The 25,499-nt window shown below is 42.2% G+C and overlaps 1 protein-coding gene across 3 annotated transcripts in view; it reads left to right on the forward strand.

Moving 5' to 3' along the window:
* Nucleotides 1-25,499, forward strand: part of RAD54L2 (RAD54 like 2) — a 69,125-nt gene that overhangs the window by 3,459 nt on the left and 40,167 nt on the right. For 2 of the 3 annotated variants that reach the window (XM_066195457.1, XM_066195459.1), the window contains exons 2-3: nucleotides 10,037-10,145; nucleotides 18,975-19,181. In XM_066195457.1, coding sequence (XP_066051554.1) covers nucleotides 19,031-19,181 — 151 coding nt within the window. In that variant the 5' untranslated portion in view covers nucleotides 10,037-10,145; nucleotides 18,975-19,030. The remainder of the gene's footprint in view (nucleotides 1-10,036; nucleotides 10,146-18,974; nucleotides 19,182-25,499) is intronic. The other variant, XM_066195458.1, reaches the window with a different exon arrangement.

Consider the following 25,499-nt stretch of genomic DNA (forward strand, 5'->3'; position numbering starts at 1 on the left):
TACTTTTGCCAGCACAGAAGAAGACTTGTGTGGAATCTGCTATCTAGGTGATTTGAAACAATGAATGAAAATTTTGTTTCTTGTTAACTTTTAGAAACCTCACATTTAATTTTTAGGGCTTTATGCTTATTAAGAAACAATTTTAAAGATGAAGGGGAATGATGAAATAAGTAACAACCATTTGTTGTTTGAGAAAGGGGCAGAATTAGCTGATGAAATCAAGTGTCATTATATACTGGGAGAAGAAAGAAGGTGGAATTACAGGTAGCCATGAGAAGGTAAGGTTTGTTGAACAGGCACCTTTGGAAGCTGGTTGAGTTTCTGAGAATACGGGGGTATTGTTTTGTTGGGGTTTTTTTAAGCCATCTTTTTTAAAAGCGGCTTGCTGGTGGCATGACATTCTAAATACTGTGAGTTATTGATCAGTGTTTTGTATGTGATAACCAGCAAATGCCAACTGCACATTTGCTGACAAAATTGCCATATCTAAAATTGAAACAAGTTTTGAGGGGGGAAAAGAAAGGTGAAAACGCATACGTTGCTTTCATTCATGCAGATATAAAACTACATAAGAATATCAATAAGATTTGTTACTTTGAAAAATATCTCAAGGTATAGGAAACAACCTTTCAGAAATTCTTAAAGGTCACATAATACCATTGACTCAATTTATGCCTGATGTGGAGTAGCAGAATTTCTGTGCAGTCCTGTGAGCAGGGCTGATTCAGTGCTATTGCAATCTCAGAGCAGCTGTAGTAATTGAAATCTTGCTCTTGCTCAGTGGTAATGCCGGAGTTGGGGTCAGTCTGACACCTCCAAAAATCTTGTGGCATTTCAAAGGTGTCTGTGACTCACTTGAAGTGTTACATCCACCACTTAGACCAATGCACCTGAAATAGCAGCATTTTCAGCGTGCTCTAAAACCTGCAGGTGGGAGCAGTGATTTGAAGCCCTCTGGGGTGGCTTGTCAGCTTGTCCCGAAGCTGCTGTTCTGAGAGTGTATCTGTGAGTTGAAATGCACAAACAAAGAAAGGAAGGATGCTCCAAGTTTTGTATTAGTGACAGTCAGTTATTCAAGCATCGGGGAAGATGTAAAGGCTGGTCAGCACTTGTCTGGAGGAAGTATTGGTCCTGTGCTGGGGAAAAGTGCTGAATAACTTCATGACTGAAGATGTCTTTCAAAGATGCAGAAATCTTTAGGGGAAGACTGTTAGCCAGTTGCTTTGAAACCAGGCTGAAGAAATCTGTTAGATGCAACCAGTGTGGCTTATAGTATAAACATGGAGTGCAGCATTCAAACCATACAGACACTGCCCTCTTCTACTGCCTTAAATCCTGAGACAAATTTCTGAGCTGCAAAGTGCAAATACCATTTGCTTCTTGGACACCTGTTTGAAACAGAGGAGAGTTGATGAGATGAACCAGCTTCTTGCTGGTATGACTTGACACACACTCTGCTCCTTCTCCACATGTGCATACACAATGGTACTGGTGGGAGCTAGACTAAAATTAAGTATGTTAGCAAAGTTTGTTTTCTGCCACTGTAACTGTTGCTATGCTGGTGGACCTTTGATGGCAGATAGGTGGAAAAGTTCAACAATGCCCACATGCTTTCTTAGTTACAAATACATTGAAACTGAACCAGGAGGACTTTGGTCGAGTCAAGTGCAAAACAGCATGCTTTGTATAAGAGAGGCACTAGACTTGTAAAGCCATTAAAGGGGTTTTGTAGTGATTTGGCAGAAAACTTTACTCTGGTGTTCTCTGTGGCAAACCAGCTGGATCTAATTAACAAAGAAGTGGAGCTATACAAGGGAAGAAATGACCAGCAGAAAGGGCAGAACCTGGCTGGTCGGGTTTGAGTTTGTAGGCGAACACAGGATGGGAAGTAATTGAAACATGGTGGAAGTAACATAATTTTGACTTGAGTTTCTTCTCTTCACAATGAAATTTTTTATCTAAAATTTTTGTGAAGAGAACTTTCTTAGTCCAGCAGAACTGTGGAAATGACATTTTAGAGACATGGTAGTTCACCAAAGATTTTCTCCAGTTTCTCAAGTCTTACCCAGAACATCAGCATCAATGAAGTGTAGGTTATTACATTTGGAGTTGTTGAATCCATAATAAATAGGTTAAAATGTATTGATCTTATGTGAAGTACTCTAGCTGTTTGTTGCTGATACAACAACAAACCAACCAAACCCCAAACAAAACAAAATCCGTGGACCTGTCAAAGCCTGGGCATGGATAATGGAGCACAGGTGCTCCAAGTCCGTGCTGAGTCAACATGGAAAATGGAATGTTGCTCAAAAAGAAATTGATTGAGGAAGGCTGATGGTGGGATTTACTAAAAATTAGTGAAGCTATAGAGATTCTGTTACGTGGCTGGGGAGTAGCAGTGCTCTGGAAGATCAAAAAATTCTAATTAAATCTCTTGTATCAAACATACTTACAAATGGGATTTCTGTGGTAATTGTATTCCCATGACTGGTTCAGTCATTGAGGGTGTTGTTGAAAAGTGAATCTTGTTCAACAGATACAGTTTCATGTATCCTCTGTGAGTCAACAACTGGATTAAAAACAGTAGATGTGGAAAATAGAACATGAATGGAGGATTTTTTTCAGGGATTTATAGTAGGTCCAGAGCTTTGTAGTATTTTTGTCAGTGGCCTGGAAGAAAACAAATCCAAATTTGTGGATTATGTAAAGGTTGTGCCTGAGTGGTGAAGCATGAAGAAGGAACAGCAGCTGTACAGTGTCCTCTGAATTGTTTGGGTAACTGGGTTTAATATGGCCAAATGTTTTTCTAGAGCTGGAGCACATTATGCATGTTATGGGAAAGACTGCAGGCTGTAGGTTTAGAATACAGAATTGTGCTTCCAGAAACCAGTGACCTTGAAAGGATGGCAGGAGCAGAGCAGATATATGGCAGTGAGTCCTCAAAGCTTTAAATAAGCTAATTAACTTTTTTAATACTAACGTACCTTCATAATAACAGGAAATACTGAATAAGGACAGAGAGGTGAAATCAGTTGTGGGGCATTTTGACAAGGTTGAATGTTGGTGTTTTTAAAGAGATGTTCAAAGGCAAGAAAGATGTAATGTTCGTTGTTATTTGAGGGATTAAACTGCTCATTATAAAACTTTTTCTTGAACTGCTCAATCGGTTTAGCTTATCACAAGGTATTTAAAAGTTTTTCCATTTTCTATGGGCAGAATAGGCTGTGTACTAAAGGACTCTTTAGTTTAGTGGAAAAAGATACAATAGCAGTCAGTGCCTGAAGTTAAAAAGATTATTTTAAATTAGGAAAAAGGCACATATTGTTAACAGTGAATGTGATCAACCACTGAAGACATTAGGAAGATGCTTGTAAGTATTAAGAAAAATTAGGATGTCTCCATTTCTTGAAGTCATCAAGTCAGGATGGAGTATCATTTGGAAGATATGGGTGAGGAAATGCACTGTGCATGTACGAGTGTACCTGCCACCATACAAGTGCAGGAGCCCTGGCACTTGCTAAACAGATCTCACCCAATCGTGTTCAGACTCTTCCTGCATGTGCTAGAATCAGTCGAAGGATCTGGTGGTGGTGGTTGTTCTCATATAGCACTCCTTGAAATCCGTTCAGTGTATGTCTTCTCTTGGGGGAATAAATGTCCTTGTATGCACCGTGTACTTAAATCAAATATTTGTGATCTCTCTTTTGGGGAAGCACTGTCACTTTTGGTGATGGAGAAGGACAAGGGTGACTGTTTTATTTCCTGAAGAGGTTGGTATATCTTCCCCAGTGTTTTTCCTCAAAAAAAAAAATCTGATAATGTGCTCTGAAGATGTTTACTCCAGTAGCAGGTAGTCTTTACATTCTGTAGAAATTTCTTTTTCATTGGGGGAAGAAATTGCATGTACTCTTGCTGGCAGAGGTAGCTGAGTGTGGATGCCTTTTGTGTCTCTGGTAGTATGAAATCGGTGTGTCCCCTTGTCCACCAGAGGAATAGGTTGTTGTGTTCTGTCTGCCAAAGCAGTGAAAGATGTAGAGAGGAAAAAACTATGTAAAAACTCTCCTGCCTTGGCCATTAGGGATATTACTGGTTGTCTGTCGGTTCTCTGTGTACAATTGGTTTGGGATGTTTTCCTAAACCCTTCCGAAAGTCCAGTGGAAACTAGTCTGGCTGTGACAGCAGCTTGTGCCTGGTAGGCACCTTTCCAGACATCCTGATCTTTTCCCCAGAACAGGACGGGTGCGTGCCCAGGGACGTGGGAAATGCAGGAGTTGGATGCTGTGCTTGTGGCAGATTGTCCCACATGGCCTTTCCCCAGGCACTCCCTCGACCTGGGCAGGGAATGTGTGCCTACACCGACAGCCCTTGTGCAGAAAGGGTGTTCCAGCAAGCATCAGATGTAATCTGCCTGTTTGGGACCTCTGGGTTTGGGGAAGGGTCGGCACTGTAAGAAGTGACTTCTTTTATGACCGAAAGAGGCTGTCCTGCTGAAAGAAGTTACCTCCTTGGAGCATTTTCCAGCCAACTGTTAGCTTTACTTTTCTTTTTCCCCTCTGAGACTTATTTTATTATTTTGGCCAGGTCTTTTTTTTGCTCCTGGGCTGGCCTGTGCAGGAAGAGTTAGAGGTAAATCCTTCTGTTGAGGCAAGTTGTTTATCTTCCCATTTCCTTGCTGCTTGGAGGGGGTGTGTCTCCTCTGCATCTCTTGCTCTCCTTTCTGTTATCTTGTCTGACCCATTTTGCTGACAGAGAGAAGGAAGGCAGTGAAGAGAGACAGAAGTGGTTATAAGTGAACAGTTTCTGTACCTTCCCCCTCTCCCTGCAATGATCTGCTGGCTTCTCTTTGCAGTGTCTTTATGGCAGGGAAGACTGAAGGTGAACAGAGTTAATTGTCTGGGAGTTGGTATAAGATTTTGGAGATTGGAGGAGATTGTACAACTCAGGAGATAAGGATTTCAGGTTTTTTTATTTCTTTTGGTCTTAATGTGCTGGAACTCCTCTTGTATCCTACAGGATATCTACAGGTATCTTTCTCATGGTTGCTGAGGGGGCCTGTCACTTCTCACTTTTACCTATGCTTGACTGTGGCATTATTTAGTATGAGTTATAGAATGTGGAAAACTTTACCTGTGGCCTGGGTCAGAAAATTCAGACCAAGAGCAGCAGTCTCTGGAGCAGCAACTTCATTCTTGTGAGAAGAAAGGATGAGAGAAGACTTTTAGGACCTCATGCCAAGGGTGTTTATTCCTCCTTGAACAGTTTGGGTGAAGTTCAAGTGTTAAGTGCAACAAACACAAACACAGTGCATTGGAGGCTACATACACCAGTATGTATTTATGGACAGATCCCCGCAGTTGCTCTTGGTTGCATTTTGGGGGAAGGTCTATGTTCTAGGACAGCCCAGAAATATCTACTTATCCCAGACATAAGATAACAAGAAAATGGAGAAAGGCAGAGGGCTAAAGAAAGTGATTCTCTTATTCAAGTACTGAAAATCAGCCCTTGATCTTGGTGCGGGATGGGGGGAGTAAATTTCTCTCATGAGGTTAAAGGAATTACCCATTTGTTCTCATGGTACAGATTGCATCACTTCCCTTTGTCACCCCACAGATGTGTTCCTTTAACAAGTCCCCCTGAGTGCATTTAGGAGGGGACATGCCCTCACCCAGAGAAATTTCTGTCAGTGCAGGTTACCAGCGTCTCAAGGCTGGGACATCTTATCTTCCTGTTCCCTGAAACAGAGCCTTATCCTGCCTTTTCTGGTGCTCATGTGTGAGTGGAAGGACCTGTTTGCAGAGGCTGTCACTAAAGATGCTACATGCTAAGGACTTAAATGAGGAGGTGTATTTTGCTTTGAGCTTTGAGCAGTGTATTAGCTGTGAGGAGAGAGATGTGCACAGCAAGAGTGTCTGCATGATATAATTTATGATACTTCTGTGCTTTGAGTGGCAATTGCATTGGTTTTTTTTCAATTGAAAAAGTCCAGCAAAATGAAGTTCAGAACCAGTTTACACAAACCACACAGTGATGCCATGACTATTCAAAGAAAGAGACGATTGAGATTATCTTACCTTGGCTAATTGCATCATCCTTTGGGCTGGAGTTTTGAAGGCAAGGAAGCTTTGTCACAAGGACCGTCTCACTTTCTCAAATAGAAGTGCTGTCTGTCCCCTGCACTGGAGCAGTATCTGGCTGCTTAGAGCATGGCCTTGGTGACAGTGACTCCAGCTTGGTCAGCCGGTACCCGGGGCTGCGTATTCTCACCCTCACTGGGTTTTTTTCCCTTTTTGCCCGCACAGCTGTTCATGCAACTTTGTGGGTAAATCACATTTGGGAACTGAATTTTGCTTCCAGGTGGGTTTTCAGCTGAATCAGTTTGCTGTCCAGCCATGCAGAGGGCTGTGCTGGCACGGTGTGGTAGCAGTGTGCGAGTTGGGAAAAGAGCAGCTGCTGCAGAAAATGTGTCCGAGGCCTGGAAGGCTGCAGTCAGCAAGAGGGAAAATGGGTAATTTAATCAAGGCCAAATGTTTATTACCCTTCTGGTGCCTGTGAAATCTGAAAACTCTCTGTCAGTGTCAAGGCATGTCTCTGTCTCTATAATTGGTGGGTTTAGCATCAGGGTTTGGTTGCCATCCTCTGTTTATTCAGTCATTGCATTTATTATTTGCATCACTCACTGATGGAAGTGAAAGGAACAGCATTCCCAGTGTAATGTAAGTGCCCAGAGGTTTGATTACTCTTGCAGCATTGCTACTTAACACTTGTGTGAAAAGACGGCCGGCTGTGGCTTCTGCTTTCCCAAAGCAGTGCAAGAGCTGTATATTCCTTCCTTTAAAAAAGTGCCCGGGTTATGGAATGCACCTCAGCAACCAAACACAAGCTTCCGGGCATAGGAAGGAAGAAAAACCAGCTTGCTTTTGTAGAGGATGTTGGGGTAGAGGAGAGAGCAGGACCAAAGAATTTTTTCTTAAATCGAGAAATTGTTGTAGGAGTGGTGACACGGTTGGATTTTAAATTCCTTGTCCGTAGGTGTCAAGAAACTTAGGGAACAGGACCAAGAAATCAACCTTACCAGACCAGTGCCTTTTTGAGCTTAGCATGTGAAGTGTAACACAGGCTCTAAATAGGGAGCAACAGTTGCCTTGAAAACTGGGTGTCAAGGTGATTGTTGCGTGGAATAGAGAAGATTTGGAACTGAAGGAGTGTATTTGAGATCAGATATTTGGGGAGAAGCTGTTATCACAGAAGAGATTTTTTTTTTCCCCTGATTTTACCCTCACTCTTGCTATGTGGTCTTGTTATCTCTGAAGAAGAATTTCCTGGGGAAGCTGGGAGGTTTTTTTTGGTGGGAGAAACTCTTAATTCTGGACAATGTATAGTAAGATGGACCCTAGCCAGCATTTTTAAGTTTCTGTCAACTGTAACTTCACATCCTGTTCTCCAATGAATGGGAGTAGTTCAGGTCTGTGATCTGAATTAATTTATTTTATGATGACAGTAGTTAACTGCTTGAGAGAAGTAAGACACAGATAATGACTAGAGAACACTGGAGAAGTGGGTGATCTGCTTAGTCATACAGACTCTGTAGGAAAATGATTTTTTTTTTCCTCCCTTACAAAAAATGGTTTAGAGGTGCCTTTTCCTTCCTCCTGTTCTTACCATAGCACTCCACAAAAAGCAAGAGAGGAGATCTTATATTTCAATTAAATCAATACTTCTGGTCAGTGAAATGCTTATTTTAACAGAATGAGATACTCTCCCTCTGTGCTTGTGTGGAACCTCTTTGTGAATATCTATCTTTTTATTGTGATGAGAAAGTCTTTAACTTTTTTCATTTGCCTCCTTCATTCCTAGCAAGTGGACAACTATGAATGAAGTTGATTGAGATTTTACAGCATTTCCAGTAAATCTCCTTTGGAAGTGCAATGTAATTAGTTTTCTCTGTTAAAGAATGCTGATAAGTGTACCCAAAATCTCCCATCAAAATAAGAGTTGTGGTTACTACACAATTTTCTTACTTCAGCCCAAATGAATAATGATCAAGAATTCCTACAATTAGATAAATGAGCAAGTTCAGTTAAATGACTGGGCAAAAAAACTGGCCAAGCCCAGGGTGGTGGAGAATGGTGCCCCATCCAGCTGGGCACTAGTGGGGCTCCCTGGAGTTTGGTATTGGGCCCACACCTATTTAATATCTTAATCACTTACTTGGAAGAGGGGATCGAGGCACTCAGTAAATTTGCAGGGGACACCAGTTTGGGCAGGAGCGTTGATCTCCTGGAGGGCAGGAAGGCCACAACAACCCCCTGCAGCACTACAGGCTGGGGCAGAGTGTCTGGAAAGCTGCCCAGCAGGAAAGGACCTGGGGTGTGCTGGTCAGCAGGGGCTGAGCGTGAGCCCAGGTGGCCAAGGAGGTCAGTGGCACCTGGCTTGTACCAGCAGTGGTGTGACCAGCAGGACCGGGACAGTGACTGTCCCCTGTGGTGGGCACTGCTGAGGCACCTCAAATAGTGGGTTGAGTTTTGGGCTTCTCACGACAACAAAAACATTGAGATGCTGGAGCTTCTCCAGAGAAGGGAACGGAGCTGGGGAAGGGTCTGGAGCACAAGATGAGGAGCAGCTGAGGGAGCAGAGGGGGCTCAGCCTGGAGAAAAGGAGGCTCAGGACCTTACTGCCCTGTGCAACTCCCTGAAAGGTTGTTGCCAGGTGGGGATTGGTCTCTTCTCTCAAGGAATAAGCAACAGGACAAGAGAAGATGGTCTCAGGTTGTGCCAGGGAGGTTTAGATTGGATATTGGGCAAGATTTCTTCATTGAAAAGGTTGCCAAGCATCAGAACAGGCTGTTCAGGGAAGTGGTGAAATCACCAGCCCTGGAGGGATGTAAAAGATGTGTCAGTGTGGTACCTGGAGGCATGGGTTAGTGGTGAACTTTCTGGTGCTGGGTTAGTGGTTGGACTCTATGATCTCAGAGCTCTTTTCCAACTCAAACAGTTCTATGATTCAGACTAATAAATCAATAATCTAACTAATAATTGAAAAGGAGGGGATATAAATAGTGATAAGGCCAGACATTCCATTCCTGTTGTACTTGGGGAGATAACAGCGTCTGAGTGTAGGGTTATTGACTTCTTATGACTTGGTTGCCTTCACTTGGGATGGTAACAAGTCAAGAGGACACGAGAAGACCTGGCTTTCCTGCTGCTCTCCCTGTTCTTGTTCACTGGGCCCAGCTGCCAGTCAGGCAGTATCTGCAAACACTAAATGAGCTTTGATAGAAAAAGTGGTCATTTGGGAAAAGCACTTGACGAGGTTGTGGGTTTTTTGAAGATCACAGCTGAATGCTCTTCGTCATTCTGCTTCTGAATCTTGGAAATGTCACATTTTGGATTCTGTGTAGGTATGAATATACAGTATTGTGTGTGTGCTAAGAAGAAGTACTGCAAAAGACATTGCTAGCATTTACAAAAGTTAAGTGAATTTCAACACTTGGGAGGTAGTGACATTTTTATTCTAAAAGAGCTGTATTTTGTAGCCAGCAGCTACTTCCCTGGATTATTGTTGTGGAGCTTATTTGTCATACAGTGTTTTACAGTAATTTGTTAATATATCCCTTTTCGGTTGCTCCTTCCAGGCTTAACACTGGATGTGCTTGTGCTGGTTGCTTGTTAATATCCTGTGTAGCATAAATTGCGTCCGGACAGTTGGATATGTTTACCAAAAGGCTATGGTGTCCCTCAGGATATATTATCTTTCTCCTAATATTTGTGTATCTTCTTGGCCCAACTTGCATTGTGCTGCTTTTAAACCTCTTTTGGAAGTAAACTTCAGTATGTAGAGTCATATAGGCACAATTTCATGAGCTAAACATACAATATGCATATCACGAGACTTCACAGCTCTATTTTTTTGTGAAATAATATTTATTATCTCCATTGGGGTGATTTTTTGTGTGTATCCAAATTATCCCCTCAGCAGCGCATTGGGTTATTTGTGCTCTGTGGGGAGAGGCAGTAAGGTCCTTTCTTTTCCCTTTCAGGCCTGTCCAAGCCATTGGGAAGTTTTCAGCCAGCAAAGCACAACCAAAGTGGCGCTTCCATTACTAAGGACAGAACCACAGGAGGCTCTTTCATCCATTTGTTTTCCATGTAAGCTGCCTATAGCGTCAATGTTCAGTGTTATCAAAGCAGATGTGTTTGTGCAGGATAGATAAGGATCAGTGTAAGTGTTTCATTTTGACCTGCTTAGTGGGAAAGGCAGAAATCAACAGGTTTTGATTACTTTGTTCTCAAAACTAGCAGAAAAGTGGCACTTAAATGTTAAGTTTTCCCAGCACTGTGTTGCAGGGATAGAATGACTTCTGAAGGAAGATTATGACTTTAATGGTTTTTAATCTATGCTGGAATTGAATAAAAATTAGTTTAATGCCTGATTGCGTGGCCGCAAATTTGGTCTAACATATGCTAATTGTCACATCACATGAGTTCAAAACTGTTTATTTCCATTTCCTTCTACTTCAGGATTTTTTGGTTTTTCCTCTTTCTTGTTCATGTTCAAGTTTCTTTGGTAAACTGTAGGTGGCATAAGTAATGCTTCCTCATCCCTGGTGTAATTATCATTGCTGGAGGTGGGGTAGGGAATAAAGAGGAACAAACCCTTGTTGAATTCTTCCTTCTTCTACAAACTACATAAACCAGAACCTCAGATTTTAAGTCCAGTTTTGAAGAGGGAGAAAATGAGACATCAAAACCAAGCTCCCAGATCTCTGTGATTCTTTGTACTGAAATGCAGACCTGTGACCCAAGGCTGAGTTGTGTTTATTTTGTGGTCTGGTGATGCCAGTGTGCAGCGTGACTGGCATCTGTCTCACAGGGGATGGTGGGCTGCCCTGGACTGCTGCTGATGGGAAAGCTCATTTCCTGAGCAGGGACACAGCTGAAGGCAGTGAATCATTCCCCAGTAAGGAAATGTGCTTCTCTGGGAGGCAAAGACAGAAGAGTGTGTGGATGGGGTGATACTGAGAAGATAGGATGAAATCAGACCTTTTAACGTTCGGAAAACTTGCAGTTTTCCTTATCCTGAAAGGTGATAACGTTGTTTATGAGCTATCCCAGTGTGTTTCTGAGGGATACCCTTCAAGGAGGTAAGCCATAATGTTAGCATATCTCAATGACCAAAGCCACAGCTTGTCTTCAGAGAGTGACAGTGACTGATCTTTCTTTGGGAGGGGAATCCTCCGTGCCTTTTCGCTCCTCTCTGTTCCACTGCTTCTGTTTATGTATGTCTTGGTTTGGAAAGACAAGTGTCTGCTAAGGAAGGCAGGACCCTCCCTTGAAACGGAAAATGTAAACCCTCTTCCTCCAAATTATAATTTTGAAATTAAGGTGCTCTCAGGCAAAGATGTGGGAATAGGAATAATAGTTCTTTACTAGGAAAATTAAAATACAAATGTAGTATAAAAAAAATCACTGACAGAGTCGGAATACAACCTGACACCCTGTTGGTCAGTCTGTTGGTAGCAGTCTAATTAAATGGTGGCTGCAGTTTACCTGGAAGGACAGCTGTGGTTCTGTTGAAGCAATGATCCTGTAGGAGGATCATAGATGTTTTCTTCTGCAGGTCTAGTGGTGGTATAGATGGGTCTGCTCTTCCTCTGGGAATCCAGTGGAAACAGGCTGCCACTGGTGTTCTGAATCTCAGATTTTATCCAGGTAGGAATGCTTGGCTCCTCCCCCTAGGTAGAGCATTTTACAAAGGGATAATGTAATTGTATCAGTCATGCAGTGAGACTCAATGGCCCCTTAGCAGCTATGCCCCGGACAAGGATGGGTTGTGGAAGATAAAGAAAACTGCCCCACCTGGTTTTAACCGCTGCTGGCTCGTTAACAGAGGATATCCCTCCTGGAGAAGAGATAAAAAACACTGTTCCACCTGGTTTCAACAGATGGTGATAGAATACATACTTCTGGTTACATCTTGCATGGCAACCTAAGTCAGTGTAGTCTGGATTTATTACATAACTTCTTCTCTGGCACCTATGTATGACAAGAGCTTAAATTCCAGAGGGATCTTCCAGTTACCTCTATCTTTCCTGCTTGGGAATTGTTGGAATAACTCAGCAGACGGGACTAAATCTTCTCATGTAGAAAAGCCAATTCTTTATTCACAAAGCTCATATTTATAGGAAATATCAGAAGGCACTGTGTTTAACTGAATTGGTTAGCAATACAGTGAAATTCAGTTCATTGGTTGGTAAGGGCTATTGTATATGTCTGCCAAATTTTCTCTCTCCAGATATGGTTACATATTTTCTTCACTGATTCTTATGGGACAGATTCATTGTTTATGCAGTTGCAAACTTCGATTTCTCACTAAGAATAGGTTGTTGTGTCCATTATTATAATTTTTTTAATGGGAATTTACGAGCTACTTCTAGCTTAGCTTAAGTAGCAGGGCCTAAACCCTATTCTGCAAGGCCTTTCTTTTATAATATCTCTACCTGTCTGCAACAGGGAATTGGCTCACATCTTGACATAGTTTGGGTGTTCACAAAGAGAAGGCTTGGCACACCTCTCCCACGAGCTGACTTTTCAAACTTATCTTTTGGAATTTGAGAATGGTTATTAATGCAAGGTAGGCAAGTTAATTTGCTGTATAAAATGTATTGAGTGTAATTTGGAATCCTGACACACTGTGACCTACTATTGAGTTTTCCTTGCCATTTGAAATATCTTCTCAGGGTTTTACTTCTTACACAGGTCTTGGTTGTTTTTTCTATAGCTGTAGTAGCATGGGCAAAACATGTAAAAACACATTCAGAAGTGGCTTTTATATTGAAATGCTGTTTGCTTTGAAAGAAACGGTGATCAGGGAAGGAGAATGTCCTTTAGCAGGTAATGCAGATGCCATTTATATAAAATTTAACAAAGCTAAAAGCATAGATGGAGATTCTGTGAAGTAAGAGAATTTTTTTGTTATTTTGTGATGGTGCTAGGCTAGATGTCAGTAATTACTGGAAGCAAAACTGATCACATTCTTCTTGCCTCAGGTAGCCTGAACTTTTATGAAGTAAAAAACCAAACTGCTCTTCCGTGGTAGTTCACTGGTGAGGACATTTTGAGTGTTTTAAAGTAGAGAGTTGATTCATAGGAAGTCAGTTTCTACTTTGATATGATTAAACAAAACTGCTTTTAGAAGCAATACATCAGTGATTAGGCAAGTAATTATATACATATCTATATATACAGACATAAACACAAACACAAAAACATTTGCCCATTCCTGCTGGCTTTGTCCAGAGGTGAAGAAGCTCACAAGGCCTGTGGAGTGCTGGCATCTTACAGAGAGTTCAGGTTTTCTTTAAGGGTTACAAAAGGTTGCCACTGCTGGCAGTAGGGTGTTCCCACGTCCGTCCCCGAACCGCAGGAGAGAAGGGCCCTGTGGCTGGAGGGCGGCTCCCACAGCAGGTGCTGGATGCTCAGGTTGTGTAAGGAGCTGCAGATGCTGCCATTGACTCACACTGGCTCTTTTTGTTCGAAACGCAGTGGGAGCCAGGCCTTATGTAATGTTCATTGTCACATTCTCAGTGCCAGCACTGTCATGTCAGCAGAGGGGAAGGATTAGCTCTCCCTTTTCTCTCTTTATTGGTTGATGTTATGGTTTTGGTTTGGGGTTTTTTTGTTTGGTTTTTTGTTTTGTTTTGTTTTGTTTTAGGGGTTTTTTATTTGTTTGTTTGGTGGGGGTTTTTTTTTTTTGGTGGGGTGGGTTGGTTGTTTGTTTTTCTCCCACCCTTTCTTGCAGCAGCTTTTGTTGTTTATGTTGTCAGGGAACAACCAGTTTCAGGCTGGTTTTAGTTTTGTGGTGCCTTTTAGAAGTGAGATTGTTAGCCTGGATAGAATAAAAGAGCAGGTCCCGCAACTCTCTCAAACTGGTATATGGATGTGTTTCTAAAAGCAGTCCTGTTCCCCACGAATCACAGTGGGCTCCTTAACACTTTTATCCAGTGTGGGTGAAGACTAGATCCATTGTCCAGTATTTATGTGGAGTGGGGAGAAGCACACTTGCCTTCCTTGGAAGGGTGGTGCAAGACAAGCAGATGCTCCCCAGTTTATGGTTTCACAGGCTGCTTCTTTTTCCTTCAGCTTTAATATTCCTGTGGGGAACACATCGGTTAGAGGGGATCAACGCCACTTAGTTTGTGATTTGAACAAGATGAAATGAAGGAGGAGAATTGTTCTCTTCCTTCCCAGCCAGCAGTGTGTGGCCACCAGTCAGCTCTGAGTCACGGCAGAGAAACTGCATAGCTGGAGTCTCAACAGTCTCAGGCTGCAAAGGAAGAAGGGATTTAAATCACGAAGTAATCAATTAAGGATGGGTTTAAATGCAATTTGGGGGGAATAAGTTCCTTTTGATTTTTCAGTAAACACTTCTTCACTTTGTTTAAAGCATATAGGGGTCTGCTGGACTAGTATAGTAAAACTGTTGGCTCTGTTTTGAAAATATATCTATCCTTTTAGGTATTCCCCCTGACACCATTTTTTACATGATAATTTAATCGATGTGGTAATATATTGCGTAATGAAAATTAGAGAAATTCTAGTGTTTGTTAGAATCAGACTGTTCAAAACCCCTGATCTCAAGTTTATTTCTCACTAGATTCTTAAACGGAACAGAGAAATACTAATTGTTATTTGGCAATAACATTGCAAGTGTTCATTTGCAGTGTTACAAGACTTTCTGTCATAGTGAGGCTTAAGCTCAAAATTCCTTTACTCATGCAGCTGTGTGCTCTATAGTAATGTTCTGCTAGATAGTGAAGGCTGCCTATGAAGTACCAAAAAGGTGCTGTAGTGGTCTAACACAGAGATGAGATTTCTCCCAAGGAACCAGCAGTTACCTTCATACACATACAGTTTGGAGTGTTTGTGTGTGAGCTGAATGTATTAAGAGGAATCTTATGGCCCCAGCCAACCATTTACCTTTTTTACTGCCAAACAAAAAAGAAAAACATGTAATGAAATTATTATTGCCATAAAACATGACTGTGTAACAGACACTGAAGAGCATTATGCAGTACAGACTTAGAAATATCTGTTTTTATTAAACTGTCTATGCAAATCCTCTTGTGATTTGCCAGGGTGCTTGATCCTGTTTCTGTGGCCCGGCACTGCAATGGCCAGTGTGAAGTCTTGGTTACAAAACAGGCTTTAAGGGACAAGTCTTGATGAGTCCCAGATATTGGGCTTGGCTGGAGGCTGGAGAGGTGATGGAATCCTCTTTACTGTTCAGCACTGGAGCAGCATTAGCGTTAAATCTGCCCTTTCTGAAGGGATTTGTATGGGATGGTTGTGTACTCAGGAATGAGTACACATGTCCTGTGCCTTGTGTTGTAGTGGGCAAAGAGCTTCTGTAAAGTCCCTGGCCTTTGTGGCTTTCTGTAGGTACAGGGGAACCCTGCTCCTTCTCCTCTAGTGCCTTGTCCTGCATCCTTGCTTTTTATTAGTTGGTATTTGTAATAGTTAATCAAATAATGGTTTAGTATTTACAGTGCTAGTGGATCCTCTCATGAAGTGATGTGCAGAAATGGTCCAAATCCCCACATTGCCTGATGATTGCTGTTTCACCTGAGAGTTTGGCTCACAGCATACACCTCCCTGCTGGGAACAACTGTAGTGTAGAAGGGGAAAAGTTACTTTCACAGTTCTCTTTCAACTTCATGTGTGAGAAGTGATTTTAAAGCTTTGCAGAGTGAAAGAAAAACATGGGACAACAGAAATGTGTCCAAATTCTCAAGGTTTCCTCATCTGGAAGTGGGCCTCCTTTCTGTGCAGGCTTGAGGAGGAGGCAGTCATCAGTACATGGCATTTACCATCTGAAGTGTTCTACCTTAAAAAGGCAAAGCCCAAAAAACTTCAGAACTATTTTTATCTTTGTTGAAAGACAGGACATAATACATGAGATAGGCTGTCTTGGATGTTAATTTGATGTGCAGTTGATTGCAGGGTTTAACTTCTGGGTAGGATAAACATGACAGCTCTTTTTTCCTCCCTGAGCAAGCAAGAGGAATTTTTCCAAGTGTTTCCCCCTAATATCTCAGCCCGGTTTCTCAGCAGCCTCAGCAATGTTGAAGCACTGTGCTGGAAGGCTGTCTGCTGTAAGGGTGGTGCAGAGGGTTTCATTTGGATTTCTTGGAGCTGTAACCCTCCCCGGACACACATCCCGCTCGGGGCCAGCCCCCGGCCGATCCAGTGCGGGGCTGGGAAGAGCCGGTGGCAGGTAATCAGTTTATCTCTCGCAAAGTGCCCTTCCTCCAGCGATTAAACATTGAGCACAGTGTGCCTGCGTGTGCAGAGGCAGGAGATGGGGCAGGTTGGAATAACTCAGCCATAAAACAGTAGCGGCAGCCACAATCTGGCCCTGTTGTGTAATTCCCCTTGGTGGGAGGCTCCGAACTGGGTCAGATCGGTGTGAGAAACGAGGGCAGGCTCTGGGCTGGGCACCAGGCAGGGTGGGAGCCCTCCCGGGACCCGGCTCGGACAGCGGCAGTGAGCCCAGCACGAGGGAGGGAAGGGGCAGAGATAAACGACAGCACGACAATAGGCACAGAGGAGTTAACCATCTTTGTTTCACCCAGCTCGCCAAGATTTAATTAAGTCTTTTCAAAAGCTTCTGTTTAACTCTCCTGCATATGGCCGGGGCTGCCGAGCGGGTGTCAGGAGTTGGCTTATCCAGAACGTGTGCTTACTGCTAAACAAAAATAAAGCTTAGATTCGAGCCCTTTTGTGCTCCAGTCTGAGGGAGAGCTGCTCTCCACTGGGTTTGATTTTATCTGTAGAAATACAGGGACCCATATCCTTGCCTTTAAACAATTTTCAGAGAATGTTTTGTGTTTTGATTTGGGTTTGTTTTATTTTGAGGTTCTGGGACAAATGACGGAAGATGAGAGGATGACACACAGGAGGATACTGATGGGAGAAACTGTATCATGTGTCATTCTTTGACCTGGAGCGTTTGGTGACATTACAGCGCTTCTGCTTTTTCTGTTTGTGGAGGAGAGTTCACTCCTGCCGTATTAGCAAGTGTTTGTGTTTCTTTGGTTGTTTGCTTCTATGTGAAAGAAAAAATAAGCCACTGCTTTGAAATACACGTAGACTTTAGCACAATATTTGTTAGGAAAAACTGCTGATAATAGATTGCTTAGTGTATGCAGCCCTTGACTGAAGTCACCAGACATCAGAAAAGAAGGGTTGCTGGAGGTGACTGTGTTGCTGTATCCTGACAGCAACTGGGCTTGTACCTGCCTACCAGCAGACCACAGAAGCTGAATTAATATCTTTGGCTTGTGTAAACTGGCACAGTTCCACTTGAACTAATTCAGGTTTTGCCCTTTTCTGCCATCTGCTTGTCTAAGCCAACTTATTTTGTATGACACATGTAATAGTGGAGGCACTTCAGTTGTCTCTGCCTGATGGTAAAGTGCTCCTGGGACTGAGTGGTAAAAGACTTCCTGTTCCAAAGCCAATCTCTGCAAAGCCTTCTCTTCCCTTTGTTTACTTTCTTTCTGATAATCTTCAATGTTATTGAGGAGCTGAGGAGGAGCAGAGCAGGAGCTGACAACTTCAGCTGGAATAATTCAGCATGCTCGACAGTTAGATTTTCAGCCCTGCTCCAGGGGTGTTGTCTTTAACCGTCAGGTTTCTGAGTTAATCTGGTAACTGCTGAAACACAGCTGAAAATGAAATTTAAGTGTTAAATGAAATTTTAAGTGTTTATGGATATTTGAACTGCTTTTTCTTCATAAAAGTTTGGGGTTTAGTATTTTTGTTTTTAAGTGGCTGATTAGTTCTCAAACATCTTATAGTTTACAGTGGAAAAGTGGTATAAGTAGGGGGCAGTGGGAAGTGAGTGATGAGGAAATGTTTCCTCCATCCTTCTTTAAAGCTTTCTGGGGAATGTGTGGGTAGTAATTCTCCTGTAGAAGGACTGATCAAAGATACTTGATCTTTGAATACATTCTTTGCTTATGTTGCTTAAGATCAAGAAGCCTTCTTTATTTTCCTTTCTCGGTTGTGTTTCTTTTAATCCATTTTACACAGCTCCTTTGGGATCATTCTGTGTGTATGGAAGAGGAGTGCTTAGGACTACCCATCCCTCTCCAGAACTGACAGTGCATGATCTGAACAGATGAACTGGTGACTTTGTGATTGCCCACGTCCTCTCTTCAGGCTTTATTTCTGTGTTCTACCACAATGTCTGCTGTGATGCACTGGAGTGGTGTAACAGAGAAGTTATGCACAGCCAGCCCCAGTCCTTGTCCTTGAGAGAAAGGAAATGCAAATGTTGTCTGATATATCTTTCACGTTTTCTTCCTGCCCTGTTTTACAAAGGGACTTCATCCTTTAGAGCTGGATCTTTGTTGTCTTCTGCCCGAATTATGAGGGTGACACTGTTTCTGTTGCGCGGCTGGATCGGAGAGTTCAGCCAGGCTGTGCTGAGGAGCCAGGTGACCTTTGCAGTGGGTACAGCTGGGGCAGGAGGGGGTTTCTGTCTCTGAGCCACATCTGCACACTGTGATGGTGTTTGCAGGAATCAGGGTAACAGGTATCCAGAGGGGATGCTGGCACTGATCCTTTTTTGTATGCTTCCCGTTTGGATGGTAGTGTTCTGAAATTGTTCACATAATTTATTAATTTTGGCATCTCTGAATAAATCAGGCATTGATACCAGGAATCTTCCTGCTGTGTGCATGTCGAGGATACCAGTGAAGAGATGGAGTTTCTTCAATGCTGGGCCTGTATCATTATGATCTCTTTCTTATGGCATCTGTTTTCTACACAGGATTTTGTGCTTTGTCTGATATCTGCTATTCAAAAGGCTGATTTGGTTTTTTATGTGCAGTAATGCTGCTATGATGTTGAGCCTTGAGGCTCAAAGATTGGGATTTGCTGGGCTCATGTATCTCTTTTGTGTCCTTCCAGGGCTGCCTCACGGTAGAACATGAGCAGGTAATGCACAAGGAGCACCACTGGGAATCATGTCAGACGAGTCAATCTCAGGGAGTGATCCAGACCTGGACCCGGACTTGGAGCAGGAGGATATGGAAGAGGAGGAGGAGGAAGATGAGGAGGAGGCGATGGAGGAGGACAATGATGGGGATGACGAGGAGGACTTACTTGATGAAAGCAGTGAGTGAATGGGGCTGGGAATATACATTGTTATAGAAAACTGGCTGTCACCCCCTGGGAGGTTGTGTAAGGGTTAGGATTTGTCCAGCTCTGGACAGGGAGAAGTCCTTATGTGGCTGTTTAGTTTAAATAGGTGTTTATTGTATGTTAAATATGATCTCCTGGCCAAAAAATATTTCCATCATGAAAACAAGCCACAGGTATAAATTGTAAGGAGGACAGAATTTTTAAAATAGCTTCAAATTTTAGGGAAGCAATTGTATAAAGAAGTCAATAAGTTGATTTGCAATTTCTTGTACTGTTTAAAGGATGTGGTGAAAAGAAATACATTTGTCACTGGCTTGCCCCATACATAAACAATTTGATGGATGCTATGGACAATTATTATGCATTCACAATAATCATCTTTAACAGCTGGAAAATGTTCTTTCTGCCAGCATACAGGTTGGGTTCTCCTTTGTTTGTTTTACAAGATGAAAGATGGAAGTGCTAAGTAAGTTGTCACCTTCTATCCTCACCTAGTCCCACCTGCCCTACTCCCCTCTTCAGGAGAGGAACAATTCAGGTCAGGACTAATACAGGTGTTTGTGGACCTGTGCTGTGCAGGTTACATTTGAGTTACTAGATAACTGTTCTGGGTCATGGCAGGATCCTAGAAATGTTTGTTGGTGCAGAAGGGCTGCTGTTCTAGGACACATAGACAGGAATGCAGAACTCAGGTGGGAATTCCCCATGCTGAATTTGCCATCAAACTCCTTGTATCACAAAACCGTAGCCAAAGCCTAAGGGGATGCTCTATTTACTTCCTTTAAAATTGCAATTTTTAATAACTTCAAAGGGTATGCAGGTATTTGAATACACCTACCTAGACTAACTAAGAGTAGTCTTTTACTTAGCATAGAATGTGTTAAAAACACTTACTTCTTTCTTCTTCTAGTTACTAAAGAATTTTTGGCTTCAAAATAAATTGTTGTCCTCAAGTGTTGTTTGTTTTGTTGTTGTATTCTTTCAGCCATGTGCTACTTGAAGATGCTATTTTGATTTTAAATGCTTTTATAAAAATGTTTACACACACAAAAAAAGTATTCCTCCTTTTTATTCACATGATGGCTTTTTCTAATGAGAAAGTAGCAGAAATGGAAGTGTTAGTTCAGGTAAGAAACAAGGGAATTCCCAACATCAACACAGGTAAGAGTTACAAGATCACAGATGACTCTTTCTCAGAGACTGGTGATGATGATGTGACATTGTTTGCAGGACCCTGCAGCCAGTGGAGCAGGAGGAACTGTGACATGGTTGCCAAACTTTTGTTAACAGAAGGGAGTGTCTCTATGTCACATCTAAGTGGGTCATTCCCAATGGTGATTTTATCATAGACTTATGTACTTTTATCATCAACATCTATATTACTGTGAGTGATTTGTCAGGATTATTCTTTCCAAAGTAAAGAAGGTCAGTGTAGGTACACAGAACATTGTGAACTGCTAATGACAGCTATTTATTTTCGTGTTAAAACACTAGAAACATGTTTATGTTTTATATTTTTCTAGTGACTAATTAAAAATGAATTTTAGCAAATGTAGAAAATAATGAGGAACAGTAAAAAGAATTTACATAAAACTGACATAAAATATTTTCGTGGTTCATTAGATACAAGGGAAAACTCCCTTTGTCAAGCTGAGCAAAGCTAGATTGCCTCTGAGGTTTCACATTGTTCAGCTTTAATTCTGTCTGCCACAATATCAGAATACTTTCTGGGTGCTTAGATGTATAATTATCTTCTGTGGAGGTGTCCAGTCTACTTTTCCTGATATCTCCTTACAGCTACACACTGCCTCCAAAATGTCATTTGGCATCTGTATCACCTTAGATCTAATATCTACCAGCCTCCTGCACTTTAGCCTGTGGAATATAACCAACTTGAGAATTAATAGGTTCATTTCATTTTGCCCATCTGATGTTTGTAGTCCTGTTGCTTTGTAGACTAACCTCATTCATAAATATCATATTCCGAACAGACAGTTTTATTCATAAGAAGGGATGCAGTCCTCTAATGTTTATATTATGAAGCTTTTAAAAAGCCTAATTTTAATAATTGCTGTTAAAACTTTGCTCTCCCTATTCCCAGCTGTGCTGTTCTCCTCCCCTCCTGGTATTGTGGTTGTTCTGATCCCACTGGGGATCCTGGGGGGATCTTTCCCTTGTGGATGGGCTCATGCATATTTCTAGCACTACAAGCTTTAGATGATTATTAATCTTTCACAGCTGTTTCCTTGGAAGGGTGACAAGCTGCATAAACATTCTCCAAACTTAAACTGATTACTTGTTTTAAATAATAGTGATTATACCAATTACAAAAAATACCATTTTTACCATTTGCTTGGAAACTAGTGACTTTGTTTAGGATTTCCATGTATTGATGGTGGCTCAAATAACTTAAGAACTTTCCAGTGTTAATATGATGTTTTCCACACTTGGTGGTGATCGATAGTATCATCTCAGACTTAGCAGTGACTTGTGTTTTGTATGTTTAACCTGTTTTTGTCTTTCTGATACACGTTGTGTGTGGAGTTAATCCTTACGTGTAGTTTCAGGCTGATAGTCTTCTAGGAGTTCTTTTTACGTGCTGGTACTTGAGTGCTGTCTTCAGTTTTGATACGTTTTTCTCATTTCTGCTGAGTTTTATTTGCATTTAGTATAGGCTGTCCTATAGGTGATCTAGGGTTTAGTTTGTACTTGTATGGTACAGGCTTTCAGTATTGAAGAACACAGCTCTTCAACCTTTGCCCCTGCCCTCAAGGAAACGAAAGAGCATGGAAAGCTAGTTTTCTGAAAATTTCTGAGTAAGTGAAAGCTAATAGCCATAAGGCTTACATCCTTTATCCATTTCTTCAGTGGTGGCCAGTTAATGAACCTGAACATTCTGTGTAGGAGCTCTTACAGCTTTAGTTTTTTGTTTGTTTTTTTTCTAGAATCCTCCTTCCAGAACATACCTATTCTGACACTTACAGCCCCTTCCCCGGCTGCCAGACTGCACGCCCATCCCAGCAGCACACTTCAATCCTAGCCAGAGGCTGCCACTGCTTTTCCTGCCTTGTCATCCCTGCCCACTTCATCTGTTTTCTCATCACTTGTGGGTTGCAGCACCTGTTTTATCATGTTTGATTTTGTGATAGCAATGCGTGACTGCTGGGAACTTTTTTTGTTAACTCCCTAAATCGTTTTGACTAGGAATGTGATGTACTGATGACTGTAGAGATAAAGGGCTGTTTCAAGTCCTGCACTTTTTCTCTGATCCTGGTTGTTGCTCAGGGCTGTGTAGAACTCCATAGGAATAAAAGCTAATTTGAGCAAAGAGGAAACAAACCTCCAATATGGGTTTTACAGATCATTTCAAATGCATGGACTGTTTATACCTCAGAGCTTTCCCAAGGAAAGCTGTTGAGTGTTTGAATGAATCCCACTGAACTGTTCTGGTTTTCCACTTTGGGAATGTCTCTGGATTATTCTGACTGATGTCTCTGGAATTCATTATCTCTTATTCGTACATATTGCTGTAATTCTGCTATTAATAGTGATGGCAAGTTGCTTTTTTCCTTACCTCTGAGTATATGGGTTAAACACTTCCTTAAAGTGCAGTTCATGGTAAAAGTAAGACATCTCTCAAAGATATCTTAATGAGCACAAGCATTCAGACACTGTCTTCAAAGGCTCCTAGTTGTGTTTGCATTACAGGGTGCATGGTACAGCAGACAGGGGTTGGAATCAGTGCTTTTAGGGTACACTGGTGAACAATTCTCCTGTACTGCAGTAGTGCTGCAGTTTTTTGGTGTACAAAGATACCAGGCAACGCCAAATAATAACGGATTATACTGTTGTGATAAGAGAAACTCCGTGGAATTGGCCTTGTCTCCTCCCCTGTGTTGTGCACTTTTTCTCCTTTCCTGTCTCCTCTTTCTTTCCCAGGGCTGGGGATGTGCGAGCTCTGTGGCATCTCTGTTTGGCTGCTGGAGAACTAGGGGAGCTCCCTCTTCCCAGCTCAGACTCACACTGTTCCTCCTGCTCCCTGACAAAGTACTGGAGCAAACCAAGTCTGGTTTGTGTGGGGTTTTGTGGACATACACTCTTAGAGAGGAGTGAATGAGAAGCACAGTTGGTTGGTGGTACAGAATAGCAAGTCCAGGAGAGGAGGACACATGGGTGTAGTGATGTTTTGCCCTGCAGCTCCTTGGCAGGGTGAGGGCATCAGGAAACCTCAGAGCATCTGAGGGATTGGCACATGAGAGGAGTGAGGGGGAGGAGAGACCCTTTTCCTCACCATAGCCTCTTAAAACTGCTCATCCTACTTATGACATTTGATAGCTCAAACAGAGAGCTACCTTTCCTTTCTGCAGCACAATCCACAATGTATTTCAGTAGCTGCTTTCTGCTTGAACTTGAGCTGCCACTTGCTACTCAGAGTTTTGTGCTTCCCCCCTTGATACCAAGGCGGGAATTCTTGACTTCAGATGGCAGCCACTGCTGATCCAAGCTTGAAAAGATGTTTGTCTCCCTTGAACCTCCACAAGAGGAAAACCTGTTCATTTAAATGGGTCCTGCTTGATCAGCTTTTCCTACAGTTTTCGCTTGGTTTTTGAGGGAAAAAAATGTTGGCATGAAGTTATAGCAAGTATGGATTTTGTTTAATATGGTGCTCTTTGTGAGTCATCGTCGTGGAGTGCAATTACATTGAAAGGGAAATCAATTTGTAGCTGCCTGGGCAATTTCTTTGTCTAATCTGATGGGAAAAATGAGTAGTTAACACCATACTTTGAAAAAGTTCATTAACACCTGGGTTATTAAACCTGAAATTATTTTGGAAATCTGTTTTTAAAGTCATGTGGAAGTGTGGGTTAGTATTTCTTTGAATGATACATGTATGCATCCTTGAGGTACAGAGATCTGCTGCTCATTTTGGAGATGGTGTTATTCATGTGCTTCCCACCACAAAGCATTCTATCTTTTTCTCTCCCCAACAAAGTGCTGGAACAAAACAAAACTGGGGTGTGTGGGAGTCCCCAGCTGGATGTGTGTGGTTGGGAACAGAGCAACTTTCTGTCCTTACAGGGGAAGAGAGTAAAGTCTTTGGTATAAATCTCTTCATTTTGTAGGCTCCTCCTCCTCAAATACATGAGTTTTTGCTTTTTGACTGTAGTTATTCTTATAAATTAGGTCATGTTATACTTACCTGTGTGAAACTGAGAGAGAGGCAGAGGAAAAGTATGGAGACAGTCTCCTATCTTGCTAAATGGTATCTTATTCTATATAATTTTATATCCAGATTTAGAAAGGCCCATCCTGCTGGAGATAAACAGGAGAAGAAAAAAGAACCTGCTGTTGGAAAGTAATTTCCCTGCACTTTTTACCTGAAATGAATGATCCTGCTTGTGTTGGTAAATGGAGATTTGTTCCGACAACTTGAAACCTTTTGCCTTCTGCGAAACTACACAGCATTTTCTTTTAGGAAACACTGGTTTTAAATTGTCCCTCATATCTGCTAGAAAATTTAAGTTATTCCTTAGGAAGAGGAGGAGCAATTAGGTACTGCTTTAATCTCTCCACTCCTTTTAGAAAGCAGCCTTTCACAGCTGTGTCTCCAGGTGGCACCAAGGGCAGATGGGTATCCCAAGGTCGAGGCAGCCTCAGAGAACAGAACTGCTCTTTGAGGAACCCTGCTTCCATCTGCTGCAGTGTGTGGCACAGTGGCTTTGGTTGCTGTGTGCTTCCTGCCTCAGCCTGGTGACATGTGCTTTGATCTCCTGTCCTTGTTTAGCTGGAAGCAGGTGCTGCGGCTAAGGAAAGGCACAAGCCCATCAGAGTAAGCTTGGAGTGGAGAGCAGGCTCTTTTTATTGTTTCAAAGTGGATGAGTTGGAGCAAAAGGTACAGAAAGAAACAGAAGTCAGGACTTTGCTATTTAGAAAAGCACTGAAGACAATCACGAGGGAGGCTTTAACTGTAAACTCCTCTGTGTTCTGTATGTACCTATGCCAGAATGATGAGTCCCCATAAATCATTATCCTGCAGTTTAATCTACAAGTGGGTGTTTGCGGTGCACAAGGTGAATTTCTTGGGGAAGGGGAAGAGTGGTGGTCGACATCATCTCACTTTTTCCTTCTTGATGAACTTCCCTATGTAGATTTTTTATTTTGGTTACTTGTGGCTGAATGCAACTCCCTCTAGAGCCCACCAGTACTATTTCCAAGGGAGCTGGAAGGGCATATCCTGGGGGAAACAAACCTTTTCTCAAGTCTAAGTTTGTTGCCTATGCAATGGCTCTG

The sequence above is a fragment of the Chamaea fasciata genome, unplaced genomic scaffold (genome assembly GCF_029207755.1).
Source record: "Chamaea fasciata isolate MVZ Bird 193981 ecotype frontalis unplaced genomic scaffold, bChaFas1.0.hap1 SCAF_13, whole genome shotgun sequence".
Lineage (NCBI taxonomy): Eukaryota > Metazoa > Chordata > Aves > Passeriformes > Sylviidae > Chamaea > Chamaea fasciata.